Source organism: Festucalex cinctus, chromosome 18 (genome assembly GCF_051991245.1).
Source record: "Festucalex cinctus isolate MCC-2025b chromosome 18, RoL_Fcin_1.0, whole genome shotgun sequence".
Taxonomy (NCBI): Eukaryota; Metazoa; Chordata; class Actinopteri; order Syngnathiformes; family Syngnathidae; genus Festucalex; species Festucalex cinctus.
Window position 1 is genome coordinate 15,099,282 of NC_135428.1, and position 27,088 is coordinate 15,126,369.

The 27,088-nt window shown below is 41.2% G+C and overlaps 3 protein-coding genes across 4 annotated transcripts; all 3 read right to left on the bottom strand.

The window, feature by feature from the left end:
- Nucleotides 1-11: 11 nt before the first annotated feature.
- Nucleotides 12-9,766, bottom strand: aldocb (aldolase C, fructose-bisphosphate, b). Its single transcript, XM_077504848.1, has 9 exons — nucleotides 9,597-9,766; nucleotides 4,288-4,404; nucleotides 3,770-3,981; nucleotides 2,927-2,981; nucleotides 2,689-2,849; nucleotides 2,282-2,365; nucleotides 1,238-1,412; nucleotides 971-1,170; nucleotides 12-730 (listed from the first exon to the last, which is right to left on the bottom strand). The coding sequence occupies exons 2-9, from the start codon at nucleotides 4,397-4,399 to the stop codon at nucleotides 638-640; spliced, it is 1,092 nt and encodes a 363-aa protein (XP_077360974.1). The 5' UTR covers nucleotides 4,400-4,404; nucleotides 9,597-9,766; the 3' UTR covers nucleotides 12-637.
- Nucleotides 9,767-10,257: 491 nt separating this feature from the next.
- On the bottom strand, nucleotides 10,258-18,914 carry rskrb (ribosomal protein S6 kinase related b). The gene is made up of 13 exons (XM_077505677.1): nucleotides 18,672-18,914; nucleotides 17,250-17,540; nucleotides 17,097-17,180; nucleotides 16,383-16,451; nucleotides 16,205-16,274; nucleotides 14,276-14,383; nucleotides 14,134-14,174; nucleotides 13,974-14,001; nucleotides 13,731-13,820; nucleotides 13,571-13,659; nucleotides 13,380-13,490; nucleotides 13,194-13,307; nucleotides 10,258-11,998 (listed from the first exon to the last, which is right to left on the bottom strand). Exons 1-13 carry the CDS (start codon nucleotides 18,693-18,695, stop codon nucleotides 11,828-11,830), a joined length of 1,290 nt encoding a protein of 429 aa, XP_077361803.1. The 5' UTR covers nucleotides 18,696-18,914; the 3' UTR covers nucleotides 10,258-11,827.
- A 242-nt stretch (nucleotides 18,915-19,156) lies between these two features.
- Nucleotides 19,157-26,777, bottom strand: cct8 (chaperonin containing TCP1, subunit 8 (theta)). Of its 2 annotated transcripts, XM_077505476.1 has the most exons (16): nucleotides 26,599-26,777; nucleotides 24,932-25,022; nucleotides 24,776-24,855; nucleotides 24,541-24,690; nucleotides 24,281-24,461; nucleotides 24,136-24,197; nucleotides 23,897-24,034; nucleotides 22,447-22,625; nucleotides 22,251-22,317; nucleotides 22,060-22,147; nucleotides 21,852-21,967; nucleotides 21,687-21,758; nucleotides 21,450-21,614; nucleotides 20,649-20,768; nucleotides 20,423-20,546; nucleotides 19,157-19,397 (listed from the first exon to the last, which is right to left on the bottom strand). In XM_077505476.1, exons 1-15 carry the CDS (start codon nucleotides 26,656-26,658, stop codon nucleotides 20,439-20,441), a joined length of 1,677 nt encoding a protein of 558 aa, XP_077361602.1. In that variant the 5' UTR covers nucleotides 26,659-26,777; the 3' UTR covers nucleotides 19,157-19,397; nucleotides 20,423-20,438. The 2 variants fall into 2 exon arrangements, with proteins under 2 accessions (XP_077361602.1, XP_077361603.1); XM_077505477.1 differs by lacking the exon at nucleotides 20,423-20,546 and having other exon boundaries at nucleotides 26,599-26,776.
- Between the last annotated feature and the right edge of the window lie 311 nt (nucleotides 26,778-27,088).

Consider the following 27,088-nt stretch of genomic DNA (forward strand, 5'->3'; position numbering starts at 1 on the left):
CAGACACATCATTACTATGTTTAATATAGTTTATTTGTTTTCACTATTTGACACAGCGAGTGCTTCAAGAACAATATTAACACAAACAGTCACAGTTGATCCAATACAGCAGTGAGTGACTCCCCTCAAACCAAATCATCATCATCATCATCATCATCATCATAAACTCCTTTCTAATCCTGGGGGAAGGGAAATGACACACAATATTGACAGCGTCACACAACCGTATACATTAAAACTGTGCAATTGAAAGCTAATGTGGACACACGCACACAAAGTTGATTGATTAGTCCCTTGCGCCTTTTCAGACAACTATCACTTCTTTGATGTCACCATGTTGACTGCTTGGTCCGACGCACATGCTAAACAAGGAGGCAAGAGGCCTTTTTTTTTTTTTTTTTTTGGGTCATACTTCCAAAATACTTTCAAATGTTTTGATTTGTTCGATCATAAAAATACAGTAGTTCCCTTTCAGTGGTCTCCTTCTCTGCTTTTAAACACCTAATGTTTTAATGACCGTCAAGGTTCAGTAGACAGCGCAGGCCAGTGATGCATGGATGGAGGAAGTGTGCGGGGGAGGAAGGATTTCAGGTTTTAATAGCAGAGTAGATATAAGACTAAGTTACATGGTTGCTTTTTAGTAGGCATGATTGGCCACGTAGAGGGACTGTCCTGCCGCACCGCCGCTGCCGGAGGACTCGTACTTGCCCAGGGCAGCCAAGCCGTTCACCTGGGAAAAAAACAAGAAAATTAAGCATGTTAAAAGTCCAACTTCCTGTCTGGAGCTTCGGCTGCTTCAGAGCACCTCGTTGTCAGCTGTGAGTGTGCATTTAGTTTACGTTGCATTACATTCATTTGCTCTGTTGTCAACAATGTACCTTTTTTTTCTGTTGATATATTTAAAGAGCTGAATTACAAAATCAGAAAAGTGCGTTCTTTGTTGCTGACTATTTCCAAGAATGTCCTCTACCTCAGCACGCTTGATGAATTCCTCGGTGGCGGCCTTCTCCTTGCTCATTTCCCCTCGCCAGGCCTGCAGGGCCGAGGCCTGCAGGGCGCGGCCGTAGGAGAAGGTAAGCGCCCAAGGCTTGGCCAGAGGGCAGGTATTGATGGCATTGAGGTTGACGCTGGCCTCTTCTTCGGACTGGCCGCCCGACAGGAAGGTGACGCCTAAAAAAAGGACGGCAAATAGTGAGCGATGGCGGGAAAAAGGTCATTTCAGCCGAGTGTCACTCACCTGTGACGGCAGGAGGTACAGTGCGACGCAGGGCGGTGACGGTTGCCATGGCGATCTCCTCGCCGCTGTACTTGGTGGGGCAGGCGTGTCCGGCCGTGACCATGTTGGGTTTGAGCAGCGTGCCCTCCAGGTAGATGTGGTGGTCTGACAGAGCCTTGTACACGGCGGCGAGGACCTAAAAGTACATCCAAGACTTTGTTTACATATACATTTGGGGTGTGCATCTCTCCAATACTAGACTGTTCGATATGTATCTTGATACATGGGCTGAGGTACGCTTCAAGGACAGTACATATTGAAAGGGAACGATTCTATGCACTCCATTTTTATATTATTTTTTTTAAGTCAAATCGATTTTAACTCATTCAATCTAAGCAGCTATTTTCACTGAAGCAACCCCCTTCGCTCCCAACTGTTTTACTGCACTGATTTTTCAAAGGTCCACGGAATATTGTGTTCTAGTGATATAAAAACAGATTAATATCTCTTCTTTCATCAGGAAAAAAAAAGTATATTTCTATCTGTTTCCATCTTGCAGCAATGAGCATTAGAATATAACTAAGTTTCATCATTATTCACAAATCTGTTAAGAACTGTGGGGAAAACAGCTTGTTTGCAACATGGCCCTGGTTGATCTCGTATACTCTGCTGCCACCTGCTGGCTGTTTGTGTAATAACTGCCATTTTCTCAAACGTTCTTTGCAGTTCAGAGGCTGCATTAAAGTCTTCTGTATGCTCTAGCATTTAAAAAAATTAAATAAACATGAAAAATGTATAAATATGTCTTTGGGACACTTAAAACATTTCAAATAGAACATATTTATTACGTTTATGAGAGCAAATGAGTTAATCGTCTTTTGTCATACCCGTAATATACGTGTGTGTGTGTGTATTATATATATATATATATATATATATATATATATATATATATATATATATATATATATACACACACACACACACACACACACACATATATATACACACACACACACACACACACACACACACACAAATTATTTATTTTTTTTCCCAGATTACCTTCTCAGTGACGTACTGGCAGCGCTTCAGATCATGGTCTCCATCAGGGAGGATCTCTGGCTCGACAATGGGAACAATGCCGTTCTGGGGGAAGAAAAAAAAAAAAATAAATCATTGCTGGAAATTGCAACTTTGAATACTCCTGTTTGGAAAACAACAACTGTCTCTGTCCAAGATGCCGCCACATCGGTATCTGAACGCGAGAAGTCGCAACGGCTGCATGAAGCTATCTGCGCGTTAGCGGCCGCAATCAAAATGGCTGCCCTGGTCATCTCTCTTCTGTGATGAAAGTGATTGCGCAAACCCGCAACAGCTACGTGAACACAAGGTATTGTCCTGTCTGAATGGTAATGGTACACATTGGTAAAAAAGCCGGCCTACAAAGAAAAAAATAAAAATGCACCAACCTGCTGGCAAATGCTAGCATAGCGTGCTAGCACATTGGCGTTCTCAAAAATGGCGAGCTCGGAGGGCGTGGTCTCGCTGATCTTCAGCACGCAGCGCCACTTGGCAAAGTCAGCGCCATCCTTCTTGTACTGGGCGCAACGTTCTGACAGACCGTCCAGACCTGTGACGCAAGGAACGTTCCGCAAGTCAAGGACCGGAAGACGGTTAATTACTGTCCGTGTTACGCGCCGTCCCGACCTTGAGTGGTGGTCTCTCCATTGGTCCCGGCAAGGGGAACAACCCCTTTGTCCACCTGCAACAAAGTCAGTTGAGAGCAGGGGTGGGGCAAACTTTTACAACATTTAATTTTTAAAATGGGCAGGACGTTTATTAAAAAAATAATTGCTGTATTTAAAATGTTTTAGTTGAATGATAACATTTTATAAATATTCAATGTATTACTGAATTAGTCATGTAATATTTGTAGCATCATATTTAACTAGCCATTTTCCATCTAAAAAAATAAAATTTAAAATGTAAATTAAAATGTTTTTATTTACTTTTTATATTTATTCATTCGTCTCATGTAAAATCCTGAACTGATTCAGCTTAAATCCATTAAATTTAATAGAATTAACCATTTAAAATATTTAATTGTATTTGCTCAAATGTTTTTCAAATTAAAACAACTGTTCTATATATAAAATTGTCAAATGTTATTAATATTAATCAATCAAAACAATGTTATGTAATATTTAAGTTATATTTAGAATTGAACAATCAATTATTTAAGGAGATGAATAATAGAATAATTTAAAAAATTCAATGACTAATTTTGAATTATGTAGGGGAATAAAATGTTAAATGGATGCAACAAATATTACAGGACACTTGATGGTAGGCTGGGTTAGATCGATGGAATGGACTGACTGCTCTTGAAACCTGACCTTATGTTGACACAACACTGTGAGAGTGTTATCGTGCGTGTGTGCGCGCGTCTCCCTAAACATGCTGCGCGTTCATTTCCCTGAAAAGAGTCGACCCCCGGGAAGACGAAACGGACAAATACAATGCCGGCCGGCAGCCATTTTGAGCACGCACCTTGATGCCGACGACGATGCCGCGGTGCTTGATGAGCTTGGAGAAGGGCGTGCCGTCGTCGGTGGTCTGGTAGAGTGTCTCGTGGAAGAAGATGACGCCGCCGATGCAGCTGTCGATGCGCTCGTCGGCCGTGAACAGCAGCTGGCGGTAGCGCCGGCGGTTCTCCTCCGTGTTGTCCACGGCGATGGGGGTGAAGCGCTTCGCCATGCTGCCTGCAAGCGGCAATTGTCAAGCGCTTACTCGAGAAGATCCTTTCACAATTTGAAATTGATCACCTAACCTTCCTTTAAAAAATAAATAAATAAATATATATATATATATATATATATATATATATATATATAGTCTATTTTTATTGCTTTTTTCCTCCCTTTATCCGGTCTTTGATTATATTGCTTTTTACTGTTTTTACACTTTTCGCTTTATGCAGGTAGAATTCTCTCAGAAAATGGATGGATGGATGAATGGATAGTATCAAAGTCCAAATTTACATGAGCACAACTACAACCGAAGCATACCGGTGGACTCATCTGCAGCGAGGATGCCCTTGCCAGGGGCCACGATCCTCAGGGCGATGTCCTGCAGCTCCTTCTTCTGGGCCGGAGTCAGTGCGGGGAACTGGTGAGTCATGGTGGCTGAAAACAAAAACACACAAGGGGAGGTCATATATTTTATCCACAGCAGTTTTTTCTCACCGACCCAAAATGGCATCGCTGATACTCTACGATCGTACTCACATTAGGACATTCACTTAGGCAGGGTTTTTCCTGTGCACAAAATTCAGAGGTGGCCACCTCCACCTAATTTGCTCCCCACCTCTAGCCTAAGCCACTGATGATAACACAGCGCTCCAGCTGTGTTGATTGAGCTCGGCCGGAACGCATTTTAACTACAGTTGCAGTGTGGCGCCATTACGGGGGCACTATATCAACAGCAGTGCCGACCGGAAAGCAACAACTGAAGAAGAACCAGCTTTTTAAAAAAAAAAAAAAAAAAAAACCTTATGCTGCATTCGAGGTTGGTCGGAAGTCGGACTTTTCCAAGTTCAAACCAGGAAGTGTGTATGGGAACGCCCCCTTGAACTCGGATATTCCACTTGCGAAGTTGTGGAAAAAAATAAAAAATAAATAAAAAAGGACCCCGACGGACTACAAGTGACGTCACTCTACAATGGTTTCCTCTTTGGAAACCGTAAATGGTAAAACAATTTACTTGAGTATAAAACTAGATGGCTTTCTTCATTCATAAATATTGGGCATAACTTCACGTAACGCAACGTACGTGGCAGTATGCCGCTATCTCCCGGCATGAAATTATACGGTGAAATACTGAACTGTATGGAATGCTTATGAAATAAGATTAAACCGATAAATGAAGCAAAATTTCAAGAAGGCAAGTTTGCTGGAGGTCAAAAATGAGTTTTAAGAACCTAAATACAAAACAATTTACCACTATCCGCCATTTTGTTTGTTTACTTTCACCTCAAATGCTTTCAATTCGGAACTGGGAAAAAACAACTCTGATATTTCCGACTTCCGACCATCCTCGAATGCAGCATCAATGGACCGAAGAAGAAACAGATCATGGAGCACGCCCATTTCCTGGTTGCATTGCCAAAGTCATACAAAGACATAAACATAATACTGTTTTATAACAACGCTGAACTTTATTTACAATTTAATATGTACTAGTGGATGATTTTTTTTTAAATGATTGTAGTTAAAAAAAATACATAAATTCCTATTCCTATAATTTCTCATTTGTCGTCCCTGACTGTAAAATGGCTGATCCATCATAGTCAGGGTGATTCCATCTCTGCCTCAATTTGAGCCAGGAAAAACCCTGTTATGTATTTGTGAAACCTGTCAACCGGCACAATAGGAATTGAACGACTTGTAATGTTTGCACAACCGAAATAAACAAAAACAAATGCTTCGAGCAGGAGATTTGCTGCGATTGAATGGAATGTTCTGGCATGCAAACGTTTCACACACATTTCATTTGATGTGGGGCGGATTGTTCCGAAAGGCGGCTTTGGCGCACCGTCTGGTTCGAGACCAGAGGGAACCGGCGAGCAGTCGGGACGTGCTGGCGAGCATGCTTTCCATCCCATCGCCCTTCCCTCCCACTCCTTTTCTCCGCCGTAAATAATTGATTATGTAAGCATAGTGCTGCACTAGCAGACAAGAGGTGGAGCCATTATGTAACGGGATGCTTTCCTCAGCAACGCGACCAACTGACTGCCTCGTTTTCCCAGCCCATTCATTCCAACTTGATTTGCGCTCTCTTTTACGCCGCTTATTCTGTGCCTTTATTTGTGATGCCACCACACAAGGATGTCATTAATAACAAAGAGGAAATCAATACGAACACTTTGTGTTCCAGTTTGGGCTATTTTGTAGCCCGGCGAACTTCCACACAGATGGGCGCGCATTCATGCGACGACAATGGGGCCGAGCTGCACAAAAAAAAGAACCGTACACGCTGACGGGTTGACAAAGTGAGTCGGGCCTGGAGGACGGCCAACAGGCCCTGCTCGTCCCGCGTGCTAATCCTCGGCTTAGCGAGCGTTGTGAGATAACAACAACACATGCAGGTGAATGTGAAGAAGTCGGGCCCGCGTGTTTACGCTCGATAAAATGCGAACAAAAGGCGGCGTTTGCACGAAAGAATCGCACGCTCAGCAAATAGCAGCCATTTTTTGTCAAGCACGGAAAAGTGAACAAGCTCAGAATTGTAGCGAAAAGCTTTTGCAATTCCAAACTCAACTTGAGACAAAGTAAACAGTGTGAAATTTTCACATTGTGACTACGACGGCCAGTATCATGGTTGGAGAGTGTTATCGCGTTATTGTTGTGAAATGTGCTGATTTTTTTTTTTTTTTTTTAAACCTTTAAATGGTAAGGAGTCTGAGGACCTTGCACAAGAGAAATGTGTCGAAATAAAGCAGGCAAGGATCATGATATTTTCTAGTTTGTTGAAAATTGTGAGTCTTATATGATGATTGGCCAAGATGATTTTAACTGTTACATGTTACTACAAAATAGCATTGGCTTGCTACAAAAAAAAAAAAAAAAAAAAAAAAAAAAAAAAAGGTCCTTTTCTCCTGGTCACACATTTCCATAAAATGTTGAATGAAAGCAACTGGATTTTTCTTGCTTGTTGAATTTGTTGGTTTTTTTTCTTGTTTTCAGAAAATGTTTAAAAAAAAAAAATGACTTCAGCAAATATGTTATTAGGCTAATGTGCTAATGTTAAAAAATCTGATGATATTGGATGGCAAATATAATATAATATAATAGGGATGCACAATAATATCGGTGGCCGATAATTATCAGCAATTTGATTTCATACAGATAAACCAAATAATAAAGAAATCCAGCAATAATTATAGACATGCCACGTTTGTCCATCTGTTGTGGGTGTCGCTCATTATCAATAAAATTCAACTTCATGGTTCTTTACATACATTGAAACATTGTGCAAAGTTTATACAATGTTTCAATGTATTTGTTAAGACTTATAGTAGGACTCGAAAGTATATTTGTATTCAAGTTAATTTTGCAAACAATTATCGGCTTACTTATCGGTTATCGACATCGGCACCTCTAAATGATTGGTTTATCGGTATCGGTTGAAAATAGCATTATCGTGCATCCCTATAATATAATATAATACAATATAATATAATATAATACAATATAATACAATATAATATAATATAATTATAATATAATGCTCTGCGATTGGCTGGCAACCAGTTCAGGATGTACCCCGCCTACTGCCCATAGCCAGCTGGGGATAGGCTCCAGCACCCTCATGACCCTTGTGAGGAGCAAGCGGTTCAGAAAATTGATGGAGGGATAATATAACATAACATAACATAACATAACATAACATAACATAACATAAGCTCAGATTTCAAATGCTTGCCATTCTCTTCTTTTCTGATCGAGTCTCATTGGACAGATTCCCTTGTTGGAGTTCATCCAAATACGAGCCATGGAATTCTCCCAAAATGGCGGCCTCAACACTAAAGGGCCGACTTCATGTTCTATACGGAAGGAACATCCTTGAGACTTTTTCATGTGTCCCGTTATGTGCTTATGATAGCTTTGTACATTGTCCACCCAATTTTGTGTCGATAGCTGAAACTGGTGTCAGGGGCTATGTTTATTTATACGGCTGAGTGAGCTTTGGGGGCATCATCACTAGAAAGAAAGAAAAGAATGTGCAAGTTTACATGCAAGTTGAGGCCCTTGAAAAGCAGATTCATTCCAGGCTCATTAAGCTGAACTCCCTCGTAAGAGTTTGCCAAAGTCCAAGCTTTGGAATTCCCAAATGGCTGCTTGAAAACAAAATGGCCTGCTTCCTGTTCCATTTCTGGCATACGTCCTTGACACTTGTTCACGTCTACTGTTAAAATACAAATTTGTGCACCCAATTTTGTGTCAATCAGTGAAACTGGTGGACTTTTTCGAGAACACTAAAATACTTCTAATATTTTTCCACCAGTATGCATCGAGTTGAGTTGTCATGAAAAAGACCTTCCACTGTCATCATGATGAACAAGCAACCCGAGTCGAGTGCAGGGGGACCTCCGCAGAGTCACGAGAGGAGGAGGGAGGGGGGCCGCCGGTCACAGCCTGTTGCACAGCGCTTCAGTCGCCATTTCTGCAGTGCGACATCAACAGTGGTCTCCCCCTTTCCCCACTGTGACATCAGCTTAACAGTCAATAATATTAAATTCACTAGAAAACCCTCTGACAAGGCTCAACAATATAAGACGATTTGCTTCAAAGTGTTCACAAAATCAATTTTAAGACAACAAAATGGAGTGTTTAATCATCCAAATCATCCTTACGAAGGAACCAATTTTTTGACAACTGTCAAGTAATTGCGTCTTAAAGCAATTGATGCAAAACGGAGTGAAATGCATTGTCACGACACGTTCATGGTGTTGCCGATTCACCAATCCACTAGTTTGCTGTCTGAAGACATTCAACATGGAAATTTATTGCTAAACTAACCAATGATGTTTGAGCCCTGTTTTTTTGGAGGCAAAGTCACTCACACTAACAAAATAATATAACATTGGATTTATGACTTGCACAAGCGGGTGTTTCAAAATGGCCGCCCATGTCGTCATCTTGTCTTGACAATCATCAGGTTGGGGAGGTGATTTAATGGCCATGAAGTGCAATGCAGAGGACGCTCAGACAACTTTTCAATCATTATTATTCCACTGTATCTAGTTAAAATGTGGGGGGAAAAAAACTACATAAATTCATTAAATGGAAAATTTAATTACACATTAAAAAATATATAAAATCTAATTGATAGCGTTTCTATCCATTGTACAGCATGGGGAAATACAGGATGTACAGTTGGCCCCGCCCCCTCTCCACCGCAAGGATGTCTACGTGCTCGGCAACAGCAACTCGCTCCCGCGCACGCGCATAACCCCCCCCCCCCCCCCCCCCCCCAGCCGTGAGCATCACACGTGCACGCGCACGCACACACTAGCGTTCGTATAGCTGGACTGACGCGAGCGAGCACGCGCCGTTTATTTACGACGACGCAACAGGCTACCTTACCTTGTCATCCTTGAAGGTCACCCCATTCCGGCCTTACTTCGATGGCGTGTGTACCCACGACAAACGCTTGACAAATATTCATTAGATTTGTATTGACACACAAGGAAGACATTTTTTGTGAGCGCTGTCAGGGACGAAAAAGCTAAGCTAGTCAAGGCGCAGCATCACGACGGGAGGGGAACAAAATGGCGCTTGAAAGTTGTGGTCAGATAAATATGTCGTCTTCTTACCTGTCGTGTGGAAGGAAGTGAGAAGAGACGAAGTGGTCGAAGGAGGACGATGCCGAGCTTCAGCGGAGAGACCGACTGTGCTGCAGAGCAACGTGACGCTTTACAAAACCTTCGGGGAACCGGGGAGGGGCGGGCGGAGGGTGCACTCACTGCGTCATACCGGCGGGAGGCAGGGCAGTCGGTAGTACGCATGCGCAGAAGAGCATCGTCCATCAATGGAATGGGTGGGGAAGTTGACTTCTTCAGGAAGCTATGGATTACGTTATAGAAATGTGATTTAGAAAAAATATATTTACGATCAAATTAACACCAGACCAATTTAAAAGGTAAACCTGCACAGTAAGTAATTTTACATGTAAAATTTTAACTTAAACTGACGGTTTTACTGACAAAACAACTGCATTACGTCACAAAAGGTTCCTCGTGTTTTGGCTCAGTCAGGAATCTCGCTAAATAAACTCGCCATAATACAGTATTAAAAACAGGAATGTTCTTTTTATCAGTGCTAAGATGCTTTCTGTGTTTTGCATAAGTGCAGCCAACAACAGCAACACTTTTGCAATTGCTGTCATTCATTTGAGTAAAGGCTGTCATTCATTTGAGTAAAGGCTACTGCACTATTTTGTTGAATTTGTTGTCTTTTTTTTTTTCCTCGTCTGAAAACTTTCAAAATGGACTTTATTAGGCTCACAATATGTAAAGTGCCTTGAGATGTGAGAATTGGCATGACAGTATGCAAATGAAATTGAAATCATGCACAAGTTACACAAAACAAATCACAAAATATTGCTTTTAAGAGACAGAATGCTTGTCATTGTGCAGGATTGTATGTAATCTTTCAACCAAGGTGTCATAACAGTGACTGAATTGGGCAATGGCTGTTGGGTAAGTCAGCCTGCATGTTGAAATGTGCTCCATTCAAGTCATTCTCACAATCCGAGTGACAAAAGCAGCACAATAAGACCATTTAATATTCAAAAAAAAGACTTGTAAACATCTGAAACGCTCTTAAAAATTGTATGTTTTTTTTGTTTTTTAATACATATGTATGAATAAGCATTCTCGTAACAAAACACAAAATTCAGGATTACTCGCGAGGCATTCGGGTACATTGGAACATACTGAAGGCGACAATAGAAAAAGCTCTGTATCTGTCAAAAATACTGAGCTGGAGTGACATTTCCACTGTGGTGAGATGTAGATGTAAAGTCAACTTTACTCAGGAAAACAGACTTCTTTGCACAGGAAATAAAACAGGGCATATTGTCTTCAGCTAGAGTGACCTTTCTTTGCTTAACTGTTGCGGCATATCGACAGGCAACGTTGAACAGTAGCGCGTACTGTTGTGCAAACACAAAACATTTAGAAAGGTGCTGTTTGGGGCGGGTAAAGTATCGCGCTCAGAAAGATAAATAGGTTATCACTCAATACTCTGGCCATATTAAATTAGTTTCACAATTTAATGCTGCCCTGGAATTTACCCCAAAACTTGAGACTCTTTCGCGCATCCTGTAATAATAGACTTGTCCAACAACTTTTGTGTTGATTAGTGGCAATTGTGCCAGGGGCTAAAAACAAAAATATTCTTGGGTTACTGAGTCTAAGTGGAGAGTTACGGTATATACACATTTACAAAAGAGATTTATGCACTTTAAAGGATTTGTGAGCATTTTGGGCATGCTCAGGCCCCTAAAAAGTTTATTTATTCAAGGCTCAATTGGGAAAATTCCTTACTAGGGATTTACAAAATATTAGCTTAGGAATTTGCTGTAAAATGGCTGCTTTCAAACCAAAATGTCCAACTTCCACTTCAATTTCATGAGTGGTTCCCTCGTAAGGCGTTTTCCGCATGTCCTGAAGCTAGTGTCAGGGGCTAATTTTATTCATCTTACCAGAGTGAATTTGATGGTTCTTGTATTGGAGACTACTAAAGTTCAACACATTTACACAGTTGGATTTTTTTTTTCTTCAAAACAGGTAGATTCAGGGCTCATTTCAGCAAATTCAAATGTCTGCTTCAAATAAAAATATCTTCCCGACTTGAATGTTGTGAAAAGGTAAACCTGATAGTGAGTGTTGTGTAAGGCCACACAGTAAACAAAAATGGAGTTTGTGTTTCCTCTTGACATGCGGCCATTTTCAGAATGGACCAACCATTGTGTCATTAGAAACCTTGGAAAAGTCTGTACTGTAACTGATGCAATCCATCTTGATTGGCGGGGTTCAGACTCTCAAACAAACACCTCCCTACGCGGGCCAGCTTCCTGCAGCTGCGCGCCAGGCGTGTGCGGCGGACTAAGTAACGAGTCGTACTCGAAGCCTTTGAGCGGCTGCAGTGAAAGCGTGAGGCCTCGGCGGGCTTTGGCAGCACGGTCGGGGCGCTCCCTCAGCTCCAGAATCACCTGTGAAGAGAGGACATAATCGCACTATCGATTTTGTCACTTGAGCTCGCGGTTTTTTGTTTTGTTTTTTGTTTTTAGCAAGCAAACAAGCAATGCAAACTTCATAATGACAAAAACAGACAAGAACATTCATTAACCAAATTTAAGAAGAGCTTGCGTTTTATTTAGGAGAGTACTATTGATGGGCCTCATTTGAGGGTGGTTTGTTTGTTTGGATTAATTTAACTTGAGATAGGCCGACAATCGGCATTATTGGCGCCGATATTGGGCATTTTGACGAATTTTGGTATCTGCTTTTTTTTTTTTTTTTTTTATCTCATGGCTGATATAAGGTAAATCTAAAATCATTTTCATCTCAAGGAGCTATTTATTATTCTATTTTTGATAATTATATTTTTTATTAATTATTATAATATAGGGCGGTGGTCTAGTGGTTAGCATGTCTGCCTCCCAGTTCTGAGGTCTCCGGTTCGAGTCCAGGCTCTGGCCTTCCTGGGTGGAGTTTGCATGTTCTCCCCGTGCCCACGTGGGTCTTCTCCGGATACTCCGGTCTCCTCCCACATTCCAAAGACATGCATGGCAGGTTAATTGGGCGCTCCGAATTGTCCCTAGGTGTGCGTGTGAGTGTGGGTGGTTGTTCGTCTCTGTGTGCTCTGCGATTGGCTGGCAACCAGTCCAGGGTGTCCCCCGCCTACTGCCCAGAGCTTAAGTTTAAGATTTCAGGTATTTTTACATTTTGAGAAAAAAATATTTACTGTAGAAACGACTTTAAAAAAAAAAGTCTGAAAAATTGTTCAATAAACATGCTTTACAACAGAGTCCATATTGGCATTTGTATTTTAACTGAAAATGAATATCGGCTTCAAATATGGGTTGACTACTAATAATTGGCATCGGTATCGGCTCTGGAAAAAACAAAAAACATGTCGGTCTATCTCAAAATTTAACTACTGATCACAATCCTTTATGTAATATGGATTCATGATTTTGTGATTGTGTACACGCTAGTCGCTAGAAGCATGGTGTCTCCAATTTAAGTGCTTTGCTGCCATCTTGTGGCAATTATAAGCAAATACAAACTCCTTCGGGATCACGAAAAAATATGTTACTCGACGTATGGTGTGCATGTTTTTCATCCAATATATTGGTTGTCGCCAGTGACACGCTTGAGTCCCACTTTTGGGGGATCACTTACCTCCACAGGGTGGCGCTGCAGCAGGTTTTGGTCAAAGCTGAGTCCGCGGAAGAAGGTCTGGCGTTGGAAGCGATCCAGGGTCCGAAGTCGGCGCGTGGGCATTTTGCACAGCAGCTGTTAACAGAGAAAAACTGCATGAGTGTGCAAAAAAGGGATCTGGGATGAAGATGCTCAAGGTGCATTCACCTCTGTGATCAACATGGCCAGAGGGGAGCTCAGGCTGAGGGGCATCTCGTAGGGGAAGGCCCTCACCCTCCTCAGCATGCCACAGTGGTCCGGCTCCGGAGGCAGGGGGAACTGAGGATAAATTCACTTCAAGCGTCATTGCCATGCTAGACTTCAATGACCAGCATGGAATCTCGTGAAGATGACATCACCTTGCCGGTAGCCAATGAGAAGATCAGGATACCCAGCGACCACCAATCGGCCACATGGTTATAGGGGCCGCCGCTCAGCACCTCGGGTGCTGCGGTGAGGACAGAGTGTGGCACAACAATGTCCTTTAATTCATAACTCGTGTATATTAAATGTCCTCACCCATGTATTGGATGGTGCCGCAGATGGTGAAAGCCCGCCCTCCTCGCTCCAGGCGACGGGACAAACCAAAGTCAGCCAGACGCAGATGTCCTGGAACGCACCATTAATTCTATTGACTCATTTTAGCTGACACGCTCCAACGCTGTCATATCTATTGATGAATACTGGCTAGATGGCCTCAAGAAGGTTCTGGAAGTCTACACTGGCACTTTGCTGCCCTCTGCTGGACATGTATCGACTCACCATTGTCTGTCAATAGGATGTTCTCCATCTGGAAGGAAATGAGAGACTTTGATCAATCCATGTTCTGTAGCTTTTGTCCTCACTTGGCTGGCAGGTAGACTGGAACCGATTCCAGCTGACTTGGAGGCAAAAAATCAAATAAACCATCACCCTTTCGTACCTTCACGTCTCTGTGGATGACACCAAAGTCATGAAGAAATCCTAAAGGAAAAAAGTGTGACAAAATGAACAAACCTACTCCGCCTTTAGCTTAATTAGACAAATGTCTCCATAATTACTCCAAACGTGACTTTAGGGCTCACCCAGCGCGCAGCCCAGCTCGGCGGCAAACACCCGCACCGTGTCCTCGGCGAAGAGTCCGATCATCTGCCAGTACGTGTACAGGTCACCCGTGCCGCAGTAGTCGCACACTACAAGGCAGAAGACGTACAGTCAACACAGCGCACACGTTAAACAATTACTTCATCGTTAACTGGGTGAAATCCCAGTCAGCCTCCGCAACACTAGGTGGCGACGATGCTCCTCTCCTGAATAACTGGTGTTACAGTGGAAATCAAAAGTGTACCCTGTTCGAAAATCACTTTTTTGGTGCTATACAGTGTTCCCTCATTTATCGCGGGTTCATCTTTCGCGGCCTTGCTGTTTCGCGGATTTTTTACAGCATGCTTTTTTTTGTTTTTTCTTTTCTATCTCTCGAACTCTACGTCCGACCGGGGACATACCGGTATCCACGGATTCGTCTCGATGAGACCTTACAATGGTGTATGTCTCATCGCTCCACGACATTACATTCCAGAGATAGAAAATATACACTGTGCTATATAATTAAAAAAACAAAACAAAACAAAACATACTTTTAATGGAAAAAAAGACTGTAAATGGAAAAAAAAAACAAAGATGAATGAAAAAAGCATTTATAATAAACTAAAAATCATACCAAAATAAAAAACATAATAAATGAAAAAATATATATACTGTGATAAATGAAAAAATATATATACTGTGCTGTATAAGTAAATAAAGTAAAAAAAAAAAAAACTTTTAATGGAAAAAAATTAATGCCAATGGAAAAAAAAAACATTTGATGAATGAAAAAGAATTCATAATTAAATAAAAATCATACCAAACCGAAAAAACATATATAATAAATGAAAAAATATATATACTGTGCTGTATAAGTAAAAAAAAAAAAAAAAAAAAAAAAAAAAAAAAAACATACTTTAATGGAAAAAAAAATATGTAAATGAAAAAAACAAACACATGATGAATGAAAAAGCATTCATAATGAACTAAAAATCATACAAAAACAAAAACGTATATAATAAATGAAAAAAATATATACTGTATGTAATGTGCTGTAAAATAAAAACAAACAAACACACTTTTAATGGAAAAAAAATGAATGTAAATGAAAAAAACATGATGAATGAAAAAGCATTTATAATAAAGTAAAAATCATACCAAAATGAAAAAACATATATAATAAATCAAAAAATATATACTGTGCTCTATAAGTAAATAAAAAAACATATTTTTTAATACCAAAAATTAATGTAAATGAAAAAAAAAACATGAAGAATGAAAAAGCATTTATAATGAAGTAAAAATCATGCCAAAATGAAAAAACATATAAGAAACAAAAATATATATATATAATTAACAGGAATTTAAAAAAAAATAAAAACATTGCGGGTAGTTTTTGGAACGTAACACCCGCGATAAACGAGGGAACACTGTACACGTACATTGTGCGCACTTTTTTTCTACTTCGGTTCAAGTCCTCGTTTTCATTGTAGTTAGCTTAACTAGCTGTCAAAGGAACATTATGACACGTCTCACTGACATCTGCATACACTCAGCTTGTGTGTGCATTATGGATGTGATTTGATTCCCTTAGTCAAGCACAAAAGTGGGGATAGGGGAGTGGAGTAGGGATTTTTACTGAAGTCCAGGGGGCCAGTGTGCTCTTTTTCATAGAGTGGGGGCGGGCAGCAGAACAAAATAGGTCACACTTTCTGAGTCACTGGATAATTGGACGGGGGGTGGGTGGGTGAGGGGGGGGGGGGTGCAAGGGTAAAAGCGGAAGAAGAGGAGGCAACACTGCCCAATTTTCCGAGCATCAGGATTGGGGAGGACTGTCGGTTTGGACGTGAGGATTGTATAATGAGGTTGAAGTGGGGGTGGTCTTTGGGTGGGGGCTGAGGGGGTTCACTGCTCTCTGGCTGACTCACTAATGTAGAGGTGGCGCTGCGTCTGCCAACAGTCCTGCAGGTCGTGGATAAACGGGTGGCGAATCTGACGCTGCGGGCAAAATTCAAAGGGTTGTGCCACCGCTCGCGAGGAGACTCTCAAACTGGCGGGAAATTCAAACGTTTCGCCCTGATGAGAGAAATTGTGAGAGATACTCACCTGGACTATCACCTCTTCTTTCGACTGCTCCAACACGCCCAGTCGGAGGATCTCAGATTTGGGTATTACCTGCGGACCGGCACAGTGTCCTCACGTCACTTCCATCGTCATATTATTTGCTTTAGTCGAGGAATTGAATGAGGATATTTTGCTTTTTTCTCTTAACTCATTTGCTCCCAAAAACATATAAATGTGTTCCATTTTAAATGTTTTAAATGTCCCAAAGACGTGTTTATGCATTTTTTTTTTTTTTTTATGCTTGAGCCTACAGAAGGCTTTGATGCAGCCTCCCTACTGCAGAGAACGGTTGAAGCAATGGTAGTTATTACAACTGCCAGCATGTGGCAGCAGAGTATAAGAGATCAACCGGGGCCATTTTGCAACAAGCTCTTTTTACCAGTGTTTCCAGCAGGAATGTGAATATTGATGAAACTTAGCTATATTCTAATGCTAATTGCTGCAAAACTGAAACAGATAGAAATATATGTTTTTATCTGATGAAAGAAGAGACTCTAATCTTTCTTTTGGTAGGTCCCATGTTTTTATAGCAATAGAACACAATATTCTGTGGGTCTTGCAAAATCAGTCGAAATCTAGTAAAACAAATGAAAATCAATTATGCAAGAATCTTTTCATTTGATATCAATGGTTGACGTGTTTTGACACTTGTGTGACAGCTACAAAAATTTTCAGTGATTAATCATTGACACCCACCTTGACGGCATATGTTCTCTGTTTGGTCTTGTCCTTCACCTTCAGGATGGGTCCGAAAGAACCTTTGGCGATGTAACCTAAAACCTGAGTGAGAAAACCATCAATCACATCCACACACACAGAACAGAGGTCCAACTTGCGATAGGCACCTACCTGAAAGTGCTCTTGTCCCGGAACAGCCCTGTGGGGGAACTCGGGCAGGAACATGGCGACGAAGCCCGGCAGGCTCCACTCGGATCTCAGCTTTTCAGGGCCCACGTCCGCCAGCCTCAGGACGTGCTCGGGAATGTCGGGCGCCCTACCTTGGAGCATGCGCCGCCGACCCAGGCGCAGAGCGGGCGGCGCCAGGCGGCACAAGGTGGCGGGCAGTGACAGGCCCATGCTGGACAGGAAGCCACGCCAGCCTGAAGAGAGGGGCTCTTCCTCCCGTCCATCAGTCGGCTTCTGGTGGAGTTTGGGAAGTCATTAAAGGAGTGTAGCAGTGTGGCAGATAATATTGCCTAACACAGATGCAACCAGCGAAACATTATCCAGCTAATGCTGGTAACACTGCAGCTCTGCCTGCTTTTGGATTTGGCATAATAGTTTTCACCAGTACCAATACCACTGTGTTTCGATCTCAACTTTGGCCAATCAAGTCATTGGTAGAAAAACATGTAAATTAGCCCAACTTTAGTGGGGTGCTTGCTTACACATATAATTTCAGAAATATTCAAATAAATATTTACTTGTTGCTTAAATTCACACTTGATGGGGGACCCAAATATTTGTAAGTGTATTGTTTGAGCCACCATTTTGTATGAGGGAAAATTAGCTGTTAGCCTATGAACAGCATATTGATAGATTTCAACAAATTAAAGTGAAAATCTCATTTTAAATACACCCAAAAGTTGATTAGATACTTAAATGTATGGTAAACCAACCAAATAATACAGAGAATGGTTGTTTTAGCATGCAAAAAGTAGCTCTAATCTCGATGGATTGAGTGAAGACAGTTGATAAGAGGTATGTACGAGTGTTATTAATAAATCGGTTCTCAAAGGAGCTAAAAGTGCAATAATTAGGACTGCCTTCGAACAAACGTTACGAGGATTTAATGGCAAAGAGGACTTTGTCAAGTGTAAACGATAATTGATGGCAAATTGGCTGACGAAAGCACAAAGTTCCCGGATGTTCTGCTTCAAACATACCCTTGTACTGGATTTAACAGCTTTCATGCTAACTTTTGATTTAACTTTTTTTTTTTTTTTAATCACTTTATGTACACTAGTAAGAGCTGTCCGAGGGGTCAGAATATTCGAAATAGCTCAACTAGTCTACCTGAACAATTGGCTTGTCACGTGACTGCCGCATGCCTGCGGGCCACACATAATGACAGCTGTGTTGCGCGTGTGTAACGGAGCATGTAGGATGCCATTGTCGTGCCTCCTGTAGTAGCATACCTCAAACTACCGCCGTAGCAACAACGTCCCGTAAGATCCTCTCAAACACTAGTACTCGTGGGCCGAATGATCACCATAGAAGCGGGGAACCCACCCCCCGCCATCACAACGTCATAACGCCCCCTCCGCTTACCTTCTTGCTGCCGTCGGCCCCCATCTGCGTGACAGCACACGCGAACGCGCCTCATCGGTGCCGTCGCGCGCCTCGGGAACCTTCTCGATCGAAAACGGTTAAGTAAACCTCACGTGTCGTTAGAACAAACGTCACTTTCTAACAATAATCTCCTCCGAAACGGAGCGAGCCGCCGTAATATGGCGTCATTGAAAAAATAAAACAAAATCAGGTTAATCCTGGGTACGCGTGACGTCTCACCGAGCCGCCCACACGCTCGTCAGCCAATAGGAGCGCATGAACCGAGTGACTGGTTCAAGCACCGCCTACCGGCGTACCAAATGAGGGCATCGGATGTACAGACAGTCAATTTCGATTAACGTCCATTTTAGAATGCCGAAAGGGATACATAATTCACAAGAAACGAGAAATAATGCATTATGCGATGTTCTAAATATAGTTAATTACACAAATAGTGTTAAAAAAAAAAAAGGTCATAATATAGCCAGATTTGACAGCGCAAGTGCCTTTTATTTGCAAGGAAGAACATGAACCAGTGCTGTCCATCCACATCTGTTGACTGCTATTGAGAGGACTTTCTACAAAATGAACCAAAGGTAGAGCTTTAAATAAACAAGTTAAAAAAAAAAAATCCATGAGTGTAACTGGGCATGATCAGTCGTCCTCATCGAAGTCCTTCTTGCCCTGTGGAGGTTTGGGCCCCCCTGCTGGTTTGGCCATGATGATCTGAAAAAGGAAAGCAAACAGAAGCACAAATCAGTGAAATGGTCTTCGGTGAAATGTTGTGAAGGAGGTCTGAGCAAGGTAACATGTGCTTGGTCACCATTCTTACTGTTCTTCTCATTGTGGCCAAACTTGAAAGAGAGGAAACAACTGCTGACTGTTTCGACAAATACAAACCATTCTTGTAACATCTCCAATAATATCCAAATTATTTAGCAGTTACTGATGATGTAGACACGGCCATTTCATGACTCAGGTGATTGATCTACTAGAGCGGATGCAACTGTTTTAAGAAATACACACGTGGAGGCTGTGAATGCCACATGATGTTGCGTATACATAAATGTGACCTTCTAGATGTTAAGGCCGATTTGTGCAAGGTATATGGCGGTTTAAAAAAAAAAAAAAAAAAAAAAAAAAGTAATACAGCTTGTTACTTGACTGCAGAGTGGGGGGGGGGGGGGGGGGGGGGGGGGGGGGGGAAATACCCAAATCAATTTTTGGGTCATATTGCAATTCTGAGGTCTATATGTACAAAACGGTATCAAATAAGTGACACCGTCTGTTGTTTTCATGAAATACGGCAGTACATCAGCTTTATATTTGTCATTTCTGCGGAAATCATATACACAAGCGGATGCTATCAACGGTTGTAAACAATAAACAGGTCTGTTACTGGAGAGCGATTAAAAACTGAGCCTACTATTTGTGGAAATGAGGCCAAATAAAGTCCCTGTAGAGAAGAGAGAAGCCTAAAGAACTTCGGTGCAGTATTCAAAGTTGAGTCAAGGTACACGTGCAACAAACGTGAATACAATTTGACCAAATGGGATGCACTTAAAATAAACATGCACATGCAATCACATCATCGCATCGACGTTGGAGTGAATTCATTCCGCAATACACACTTGACGTGACTGAACGTTTTTGTTGTTGTCATTTTTCAAACACATTTACGAAAAAGTTAGTCGTGACAGGCAACTTTTCACCCGTGAGCAACAAAATTGAAAGCACAAACGTTCCAGGACCTACTGACTGAGCGCTCTAGTGGTACGTTTCAAACTTATCGGGCTCGTCCTCCCAGTCGTCCTTGTCCCAGTGGCCCCTCTGCTTGGGAGCCTTGGGCCCCCCTGCGGCCTTAGCCATGATGATCTGGGTCGTACACACACAGCTAAGCAAAACTCTGGACCGGACGCAAAAGTGGCCAACGTTTTTGCGTCTCTTGCGGGACAAAATGTGCATTGAATGCTGTACCTGGTCCACTCGCAGTACTGTGATGGCGGCGTTGGTGGCCAGTTTGATGCCCCAGTATTTGACCAGGTACGGGTCCAGGATGCCCGCCTCGGCCACGTCCTTCACCGAGGGGCCGTCTCCCTGGAAAACGACACATTACAATACTGAGCAGGCATTTTTGACGAATATATTTGCATTAACCACAACGCGGGTCAGGACTGTATTTATAGTATTTTTTCATTTTCACATTTGTCCACAGGATGGCGCAATTCTTCAGTATTCCACACCAAATGTTATGTTAGGTTTATACACCAAAACATCTAAGAATGACAACACAAGGATGAGAAGACAAGACTTATTTGTTTTTACTCGCAGCGAGGAGAGCCGAGTTGCCAGGTACAAGCTGTCAAAGATGCTCTGGCAATTATCTTGCACCCTCTCTTTTGATTTGGGGATTATTTCCCGTCTGGTTACAAAAAAATAGCGTTGCACCGCTAAGGGATGGGGAAAATCCAATAGTGCAACGCTGCATTATCTAATAACTAAAAATAACATATCTGTCTGCTTGGATGTAAGTGTGTTGCCAATAAGCATGTGATTATCTATTAGCAATGAAAGTTCTCGTTTCCGCTTCTGCCCCAGATAGTGTGATTCATTTTAAACACAGCCACACCGTCTGGTACAGTTCTAAAAAAAAAAAAAAGCAGTTCACTTAAAGTTCATGAGTGTAAAGCATTTTAGCAAATACATATAATAATATATACACTTTAAACTTAACATGTTACTTTCTCCCTTGTTTTTTTTTTTTCCTTTGCGGCGCACCTCAATGTCAAAGCCTGCGTTCTTGTTGCCCTCGTGATGAGCAGAGTACATCTTGGAGATGAGCTCGTTGGCCTTCACACCAGAGTTCTCCGCCAGGGCACGCGGCACTACCTCAAAGGCGTCGGCAAACTTTTTGATTGCGTACTGCTCCAATCCCGGAGAGGTCTTCACGACAAGGAAGAAGAGGAAGACGTCAATTGATTAAGAATGAAGGAGGTGCAAATCAAAAGAGCGCACCTCTCCGAAGGAGGTGATCCGATTGGCCAGCTCGATCTCTGTGGCTCCCGCGCCGGGGACCAGACGGTTGTCCTGGAAACGATGAAGGGGAAATCAGAGAGAGCACTTCAAGGGACACATTTTGGGAAAATTTACTTTTTCGTCCTGCAACATGACGCCACTCACCCTAACGAGGACCTTGAAGGTGTTCACGCCGTCATCGATGGCCCGCTCAATGTCATCCATCAGGTTGTCCGTGGAGCCTCGGACCACCACGGTGGAAATGGCGCCGTCTTCTTTCTCTGATCAAGTCAAAAAATAATAATCATACAAATAGCTCATTCAACTTGAAGCTTCGATCACGCCGGACAGCTAACGCCGAGAAATGACGCACCGTGTTTGAAGACCACAACTTGAGTGTCGCCCACCTCCGTCAGGTAAACGCTGTCGCAGTGACCAATCTCCTCAGGGGTAGGCACAGTCTATAGAGCAATCAAGAGCGTTTAAAAAATAAAAAAAATGCTGTTTTTTTATTTATTTTTTATTTTTATTTTATACAAATGGACAGAATGAGCGCCCACTCACCAGCCTCGGCAGAGCTACGGCTCCCACCGTCTTGCATAACCTCCTCAGATCCCACTTAGAGTTCAATCTGAAGAAGCACACACATGTTATTGGGAAGTAGAAACATCTTCTCAAACTAGTCATTTTACAATTAAAAATGAAAACTTTACACCCTCCATTTTGTTTTAAGAATGCTTTGTTTGCAAAGAAAACTTACCGGACCACCATCAGCTTGTACTTGTTGGCGTAGTGCAGCGCCATGTCGGCCACCTTGCCGCCCGTCACCACCACATTGGCGCCGGCCTCCTTGATGGTCTTGACTTGGGTCTCCATCATGTCCTCCTCGCCCTTGCTGAAGTCCATCAGCTCCTTGCCGCTGTTTATCAGCACCGTGCCCTGCGGGACAAACCAAATTTAACTAATTTGCTCCCAAAAACGTATAAATACGTTATATTTTAAATATTTTAAGTGTCCCAAAGACATATTTATACGTTTTTAGCAGGAGCAGCCTCTCAGCTGCTGAGAACGGGTGAAGCAATGGTAGCAGTATAGGGGGCAGCAGAGTATAAGAGATCAAACCAGGGCCATGATGAAAACAAGTTGATTTCCCCACAATTCTAAGCAGATTTGTGAATAATAATGAAAACTAGCTATATTCTAATGCTAATTACTGCAAAATGGAAACAGATAGAAATGTACTTTTTTTTCCTGATGAAAGGAGAGACTAATCTTTCTTTTGGTAGATTCCATGTTTTTATAGCAATAGAACACAATATTATGTGGGCCTTGCAAAATCAGTCAAATTCCAGTAAAACAGAACGAGCTTCAGTGAAAATGACTGCCAGCCAATGAGTTAATTGAGCATTTATTGCATGTATTTGGGAAAGCGGGCGGAAACCGGACTGCCAATATGAAAACATGCCAACGATAATATTGTCATTTGTTTTTATTAGGTGTGTCAGGTGAGTACAATTTTAATCGTAAATTAATCGCATGACTTCAATAGTTAACTCACGATTAATCGCACATTTTATATCGTTGTAAATATACAATAAAATTTAAATTTTTTTCTGTTTTATACTCTTGTTGCTGTACTCTTGGTAAAAAATGTTAAACAGAAATAAGGCTGTATCTTTTAGTCATTGATAAAGTAATTTCATAATAATTCATCAAATTTAGTTAAAATTTAAAAGATGTACTGTAAAAAAAAAAGTGTGATATTGATTTGAGGTCATTCTTCTGCCACTAGATGGCATAATTGCATTTGTAAGACATTGGCTCGGTGCATTTTTCTTTTTATATTAAAAGCTATCTAATCTTTAACATGAAGTAACTTGTGAAATTCTGCACTTTTTTTTTTAAATTGTAGAAACAACAACTTAACCCCAGCCTCCACAAATATATATATTATTCAATTTATTACTGCTACATTTTAACGTGGACGTATTTGCTGCGTTGCGACTGGAATTCCCCTAGTATAGACTTTCCAAATAAGTAAAAAAAAAAAAAAAAAAAAAAAAAAGAGTGGCATTAAAGGAACGTTAAATTAACTTTACCTTAATTTTGACACCCCTAGTTTTTATGATCTCCATTACATATGGAATAAATGAAGAACTAAAACCAAGTACCACAGCATCCGTTCTTCACTCTAAATCTGTCTCGCTCACCTTGGTCTCAGTCACCATGCAGTCAAAGGGACATGAGAAGACGGCGATCTTGGCGTCTTTCACCGACGTGATGTCTCCCTCAGCCTCCTTTTTGAACACCATACCGTGCAGCACTGACGACGCCGTCACGCCACAACCCTGACAAAAAAAATAAATACAAAATAATAATAAAAAAAAAAAGTCAAGGATGCCTAAACGCAAAAAAAACACCCAATTCCACACATTTGAGAGACACTCACCAGAATCTTACACACTCGCACGTTATCCACATTGAAACTGCCGGACTCCGGGAAGATGGACACTGAAGCAGAAAGGAAAAGGAGGATGTCAAAAGCGGAGAAGTCGAGTGGCACAGCGTCAAGATGGGGAACGCTGGTGGCTCACCGCAAGCCTGTGCAATGAGGTTGGATAGGAAGTCCTCGTTGCCGTACTGTTTGCTGGTGACGGCCGTGCGGATCATCGCTGAGGCTTCCTTTAAGTTGTGGAGGTTCTTGGCTGATGAGCACACGCAGTCGGGCAGGAGTTCCAGTGCCTTGCGGCACGCCTTCTCATAGCCTTCAATAACCTGCGGTCAAGCAATTTCAATATTTGGTTACGTAACAGCCTTATCCCAAAACGGATAAACAGCATAGACAAAAACATACCTCCGACACGGAGAGGCCCATCCGTAGAAGCTCCTCTGCCTGTTCCAGCAGCGCGCCGGCAAACACAAGGACGAAGTTGGTGCCATCGCCCACCTCCTGCTCCTGCATGTGGGACGCCATTACGATCATTTTGGCCGCCGGATGCTGCACCTAAAAGGTTGTGACACAGAGATCGGACTCAATCAATCAATCGATGATGTCACCGAGACGGCGGGCTCAAATGCTGGTTGCCAACCTCCAGCTCTCTGAGGATGGTGGCGGCGTCATTGGTGACGAACAGCTTCTCCAAATGGTTGATGACCATTTTGTTCATGCCTGGAAAAAAAAAGGGGAACGGGGTCAATTAATGTCCCATAATAATTTGGTAATTTTGTATGGGATATGCATGTACCATTGGGCCCGTAGGCCGAGCGAGTGGTCAGCGAAAGTTCCTTACAGGCTCGGATGTTGCGAAAGACTGCCTCTTCAAGACCTGAATAGTGCTACAAAAGATGAAGTCATATTTACTAATAGTAAATACGCTTCAGGAAACTTTATTAGAGTGTTGTCTTAGCATGCTTGCTTGTTGCAAATTATCGTTAAGATATCAGATTATTATTTTTTTAAAAAAACAACAACCCTAGATTAAAGAATATTTTCCAAGGATATTTTGAAAATGTATTTTCTTGGAAAAAAAAATTATATAAATATATATATATTAGGGGTGTGAATTGCCTAGTACCTGACGATTCGATTCGTATCACGATTCACAGGTCACGATTCGATTCGATACCGATTAATCCCGATACGAATTTATAAGTCGATTGTTGCGATTTGTTTTCATTCAAATTTAGAAAATACTAATCAGTAAGCTTGTAGAGTGTAAGATTTATATGAAAATGTATTATTTATTTATCTGAAATTTCAGTCTTAGAGGTTGTAATTTGTTTCATGTTTGAACAGCATTAAAATAAAATATTAAGGCTTAATGTTCCGTTCATATAACATTCTTCCATGCTCAAGATGTGAATCCTAACCCGAAGTCAGACGTTTTGTTGAATATTTTTCCATTAAAAATGGAAGTTTAAAAATCGATTCACACACACACACACACACACACACACACAAAAGGCAATGATGACAAGACGTTGAATCGGTAAGACTACCGAATGAACAATTCTGAGCTCTTAAAAAAAAAAAATCGATTTTTTTTTATTGAATCGATTCGAGAATCGCTCGATGTAGTATCGCGATATATCGCCGAATCAAATTTTTTTAACACCCCTAATATATATATATATATATATAAATATATATATATATATATATATATGTATGTATATATAATGCTTATTAATATTAAGGAAGTAGGTGTGTCTCCTTGGGAAAAATGTCACATATCTGTACCTTTTCTTCCTTTTTTTTCCCTTAGGGAAAAACAAAGTATTTTAAATCTACAATGCTTCCATTTCCAAATCATTTTTATATATTTTTCACACAAAAAAAAAAAACTTTTTTTTTTGTTATTGTGAAACTTGCTTTAATAAAAACGTGGTAAAATAAATATTTTCCCACTTTTTAAAAATATTTTCTTTTTTTCTAGATGAATTTTAATTTTTTGAGAATAAAAACAACAAAGCAAGATATCATATATATATATATATATATATATATATATATATATATATATTTATGTAAGGAAAATGTTTTAATTGCAAAAAATCTATATAGTATTACTAGAATGACAATTTCATTTTAACAAGTAAACTTAAAAGAAAAAATAAATAAAATCGCTTATTTCACTTATGCATTAGCATTAGCACAACTCATGACAGCTTGACTGTCGACACTAATATTAAACACAAATACGTGCTTTCACATTACACACACATTAAAAACCTTAGTGTCTAGATGCGAACATCATCCTGGCTACCTTCCAGAACTTTCTCTCGTCTCCCTCAGCATGTAAAGGAAGCTACGTGCTAATGAGGCGGCTACAGCTAACGAGCTAGCACGTTGGTTCACAATGAGTCTCAAGAAAAGTGAAAGTCTCAACGCGAAACCTGAGTAGAAGCTCACCTTAGCCCCATCCTTCAACATTTGGGCAAAGCCGGGAGCTTTGGGAACGTGGAGAGCCATTGTTGTCGTTTTTTTGCGGCGTCACAGTGTGGAGAATGGAGCCGCAGCGTGGACAGCACAAAGCCGGAGAGAGCGAGGAAGGGGCGGACTTTCCCGTGGCGGGGCGTCGGCCTTAGGACGGCAAGAGAGAAGAGACAAACTTGGCGAAATCCCAGCTGCGGAATAAGTCTAATTGATGATCAAAACAAGAGAATTTTATTAACCAAAAAAATATTTACTATTAATGTAAGCCACTGTAACATTACGCACCTCAATTCCAGAGGGGAAAAAAAACAAAGCTGCAAATGATTAAATTAAAATTTACATATACTTGCATTCAAATGTTTAGAACCAGAGAATAATTTCAAATGTATTTAAAAGTTGAATACTTACTTGGGAAGTCAATTCTTTTGCATACCATTAGAGGGAATCCTCATACCATTATATTTGC

Coding starts and splice junctions, on each gene's coding strand:
- aldocb (XM_077504848.1), bottom strand. CDS start 4,399: ATGACTCACCAGTTCCCCGCACTGACTCCGGCCCAGAAGAAGGAGCTG. Junction 3,982..4,287: donor CGCTGCAGATGAGTCCACCG/GTATGCTTCGGT, acceptor TGCCGCTTGCAG/GCAGCATGGCGAAGCGCTTC. Junction 2,850..2,926: donor TGGAGAGACCACCACTCAAG/GTCGGGACGGCG, acceptor CTTGCGTCACAG/GTCTGGACGGTCTGTCAGAA.
- rskrb (XM_077505677.1), bottom strand. CDS start 18,695: ATGGGGGCCGACGGCAGCAAGAAG. Junction 14,384..16,204: donor GCAGCGCCACCTCTACATTA/GTGAGTCAGCCA, acceptor TCTGCCTTGTAG/TGTGCGACTACTGCGGCACG. Junction 13,491..13,570: donor TCTCATTGGCTACCGGCAAG/GTGATGTCATCT, acceptor ATTTATCCTCAG/TTCCCCCTGCCTCCGGAGCC.
- cct8 (XM_077505476.1), bottom strand. CDS start 26,658: ATGGCTCTCCACGTTCCCAAAGCTCCCGGCTTTGCCCAAATGTTGAAG. Junction 25,023..26,598: donor TGTTGAAGGATGGGGCTAAG/GTGAGCTTCTAC, acceptor CATCTTTTGTAG/CACTATTCAGGTCTTGAAGA. Junction 22,148..22,250: donor CCGTAGCTCTGCCGAGGCTG/GTGAGTGGGCGC, acceptor ATTGCTCTATAG/ACTGTGCCTACCCCTGAGGA.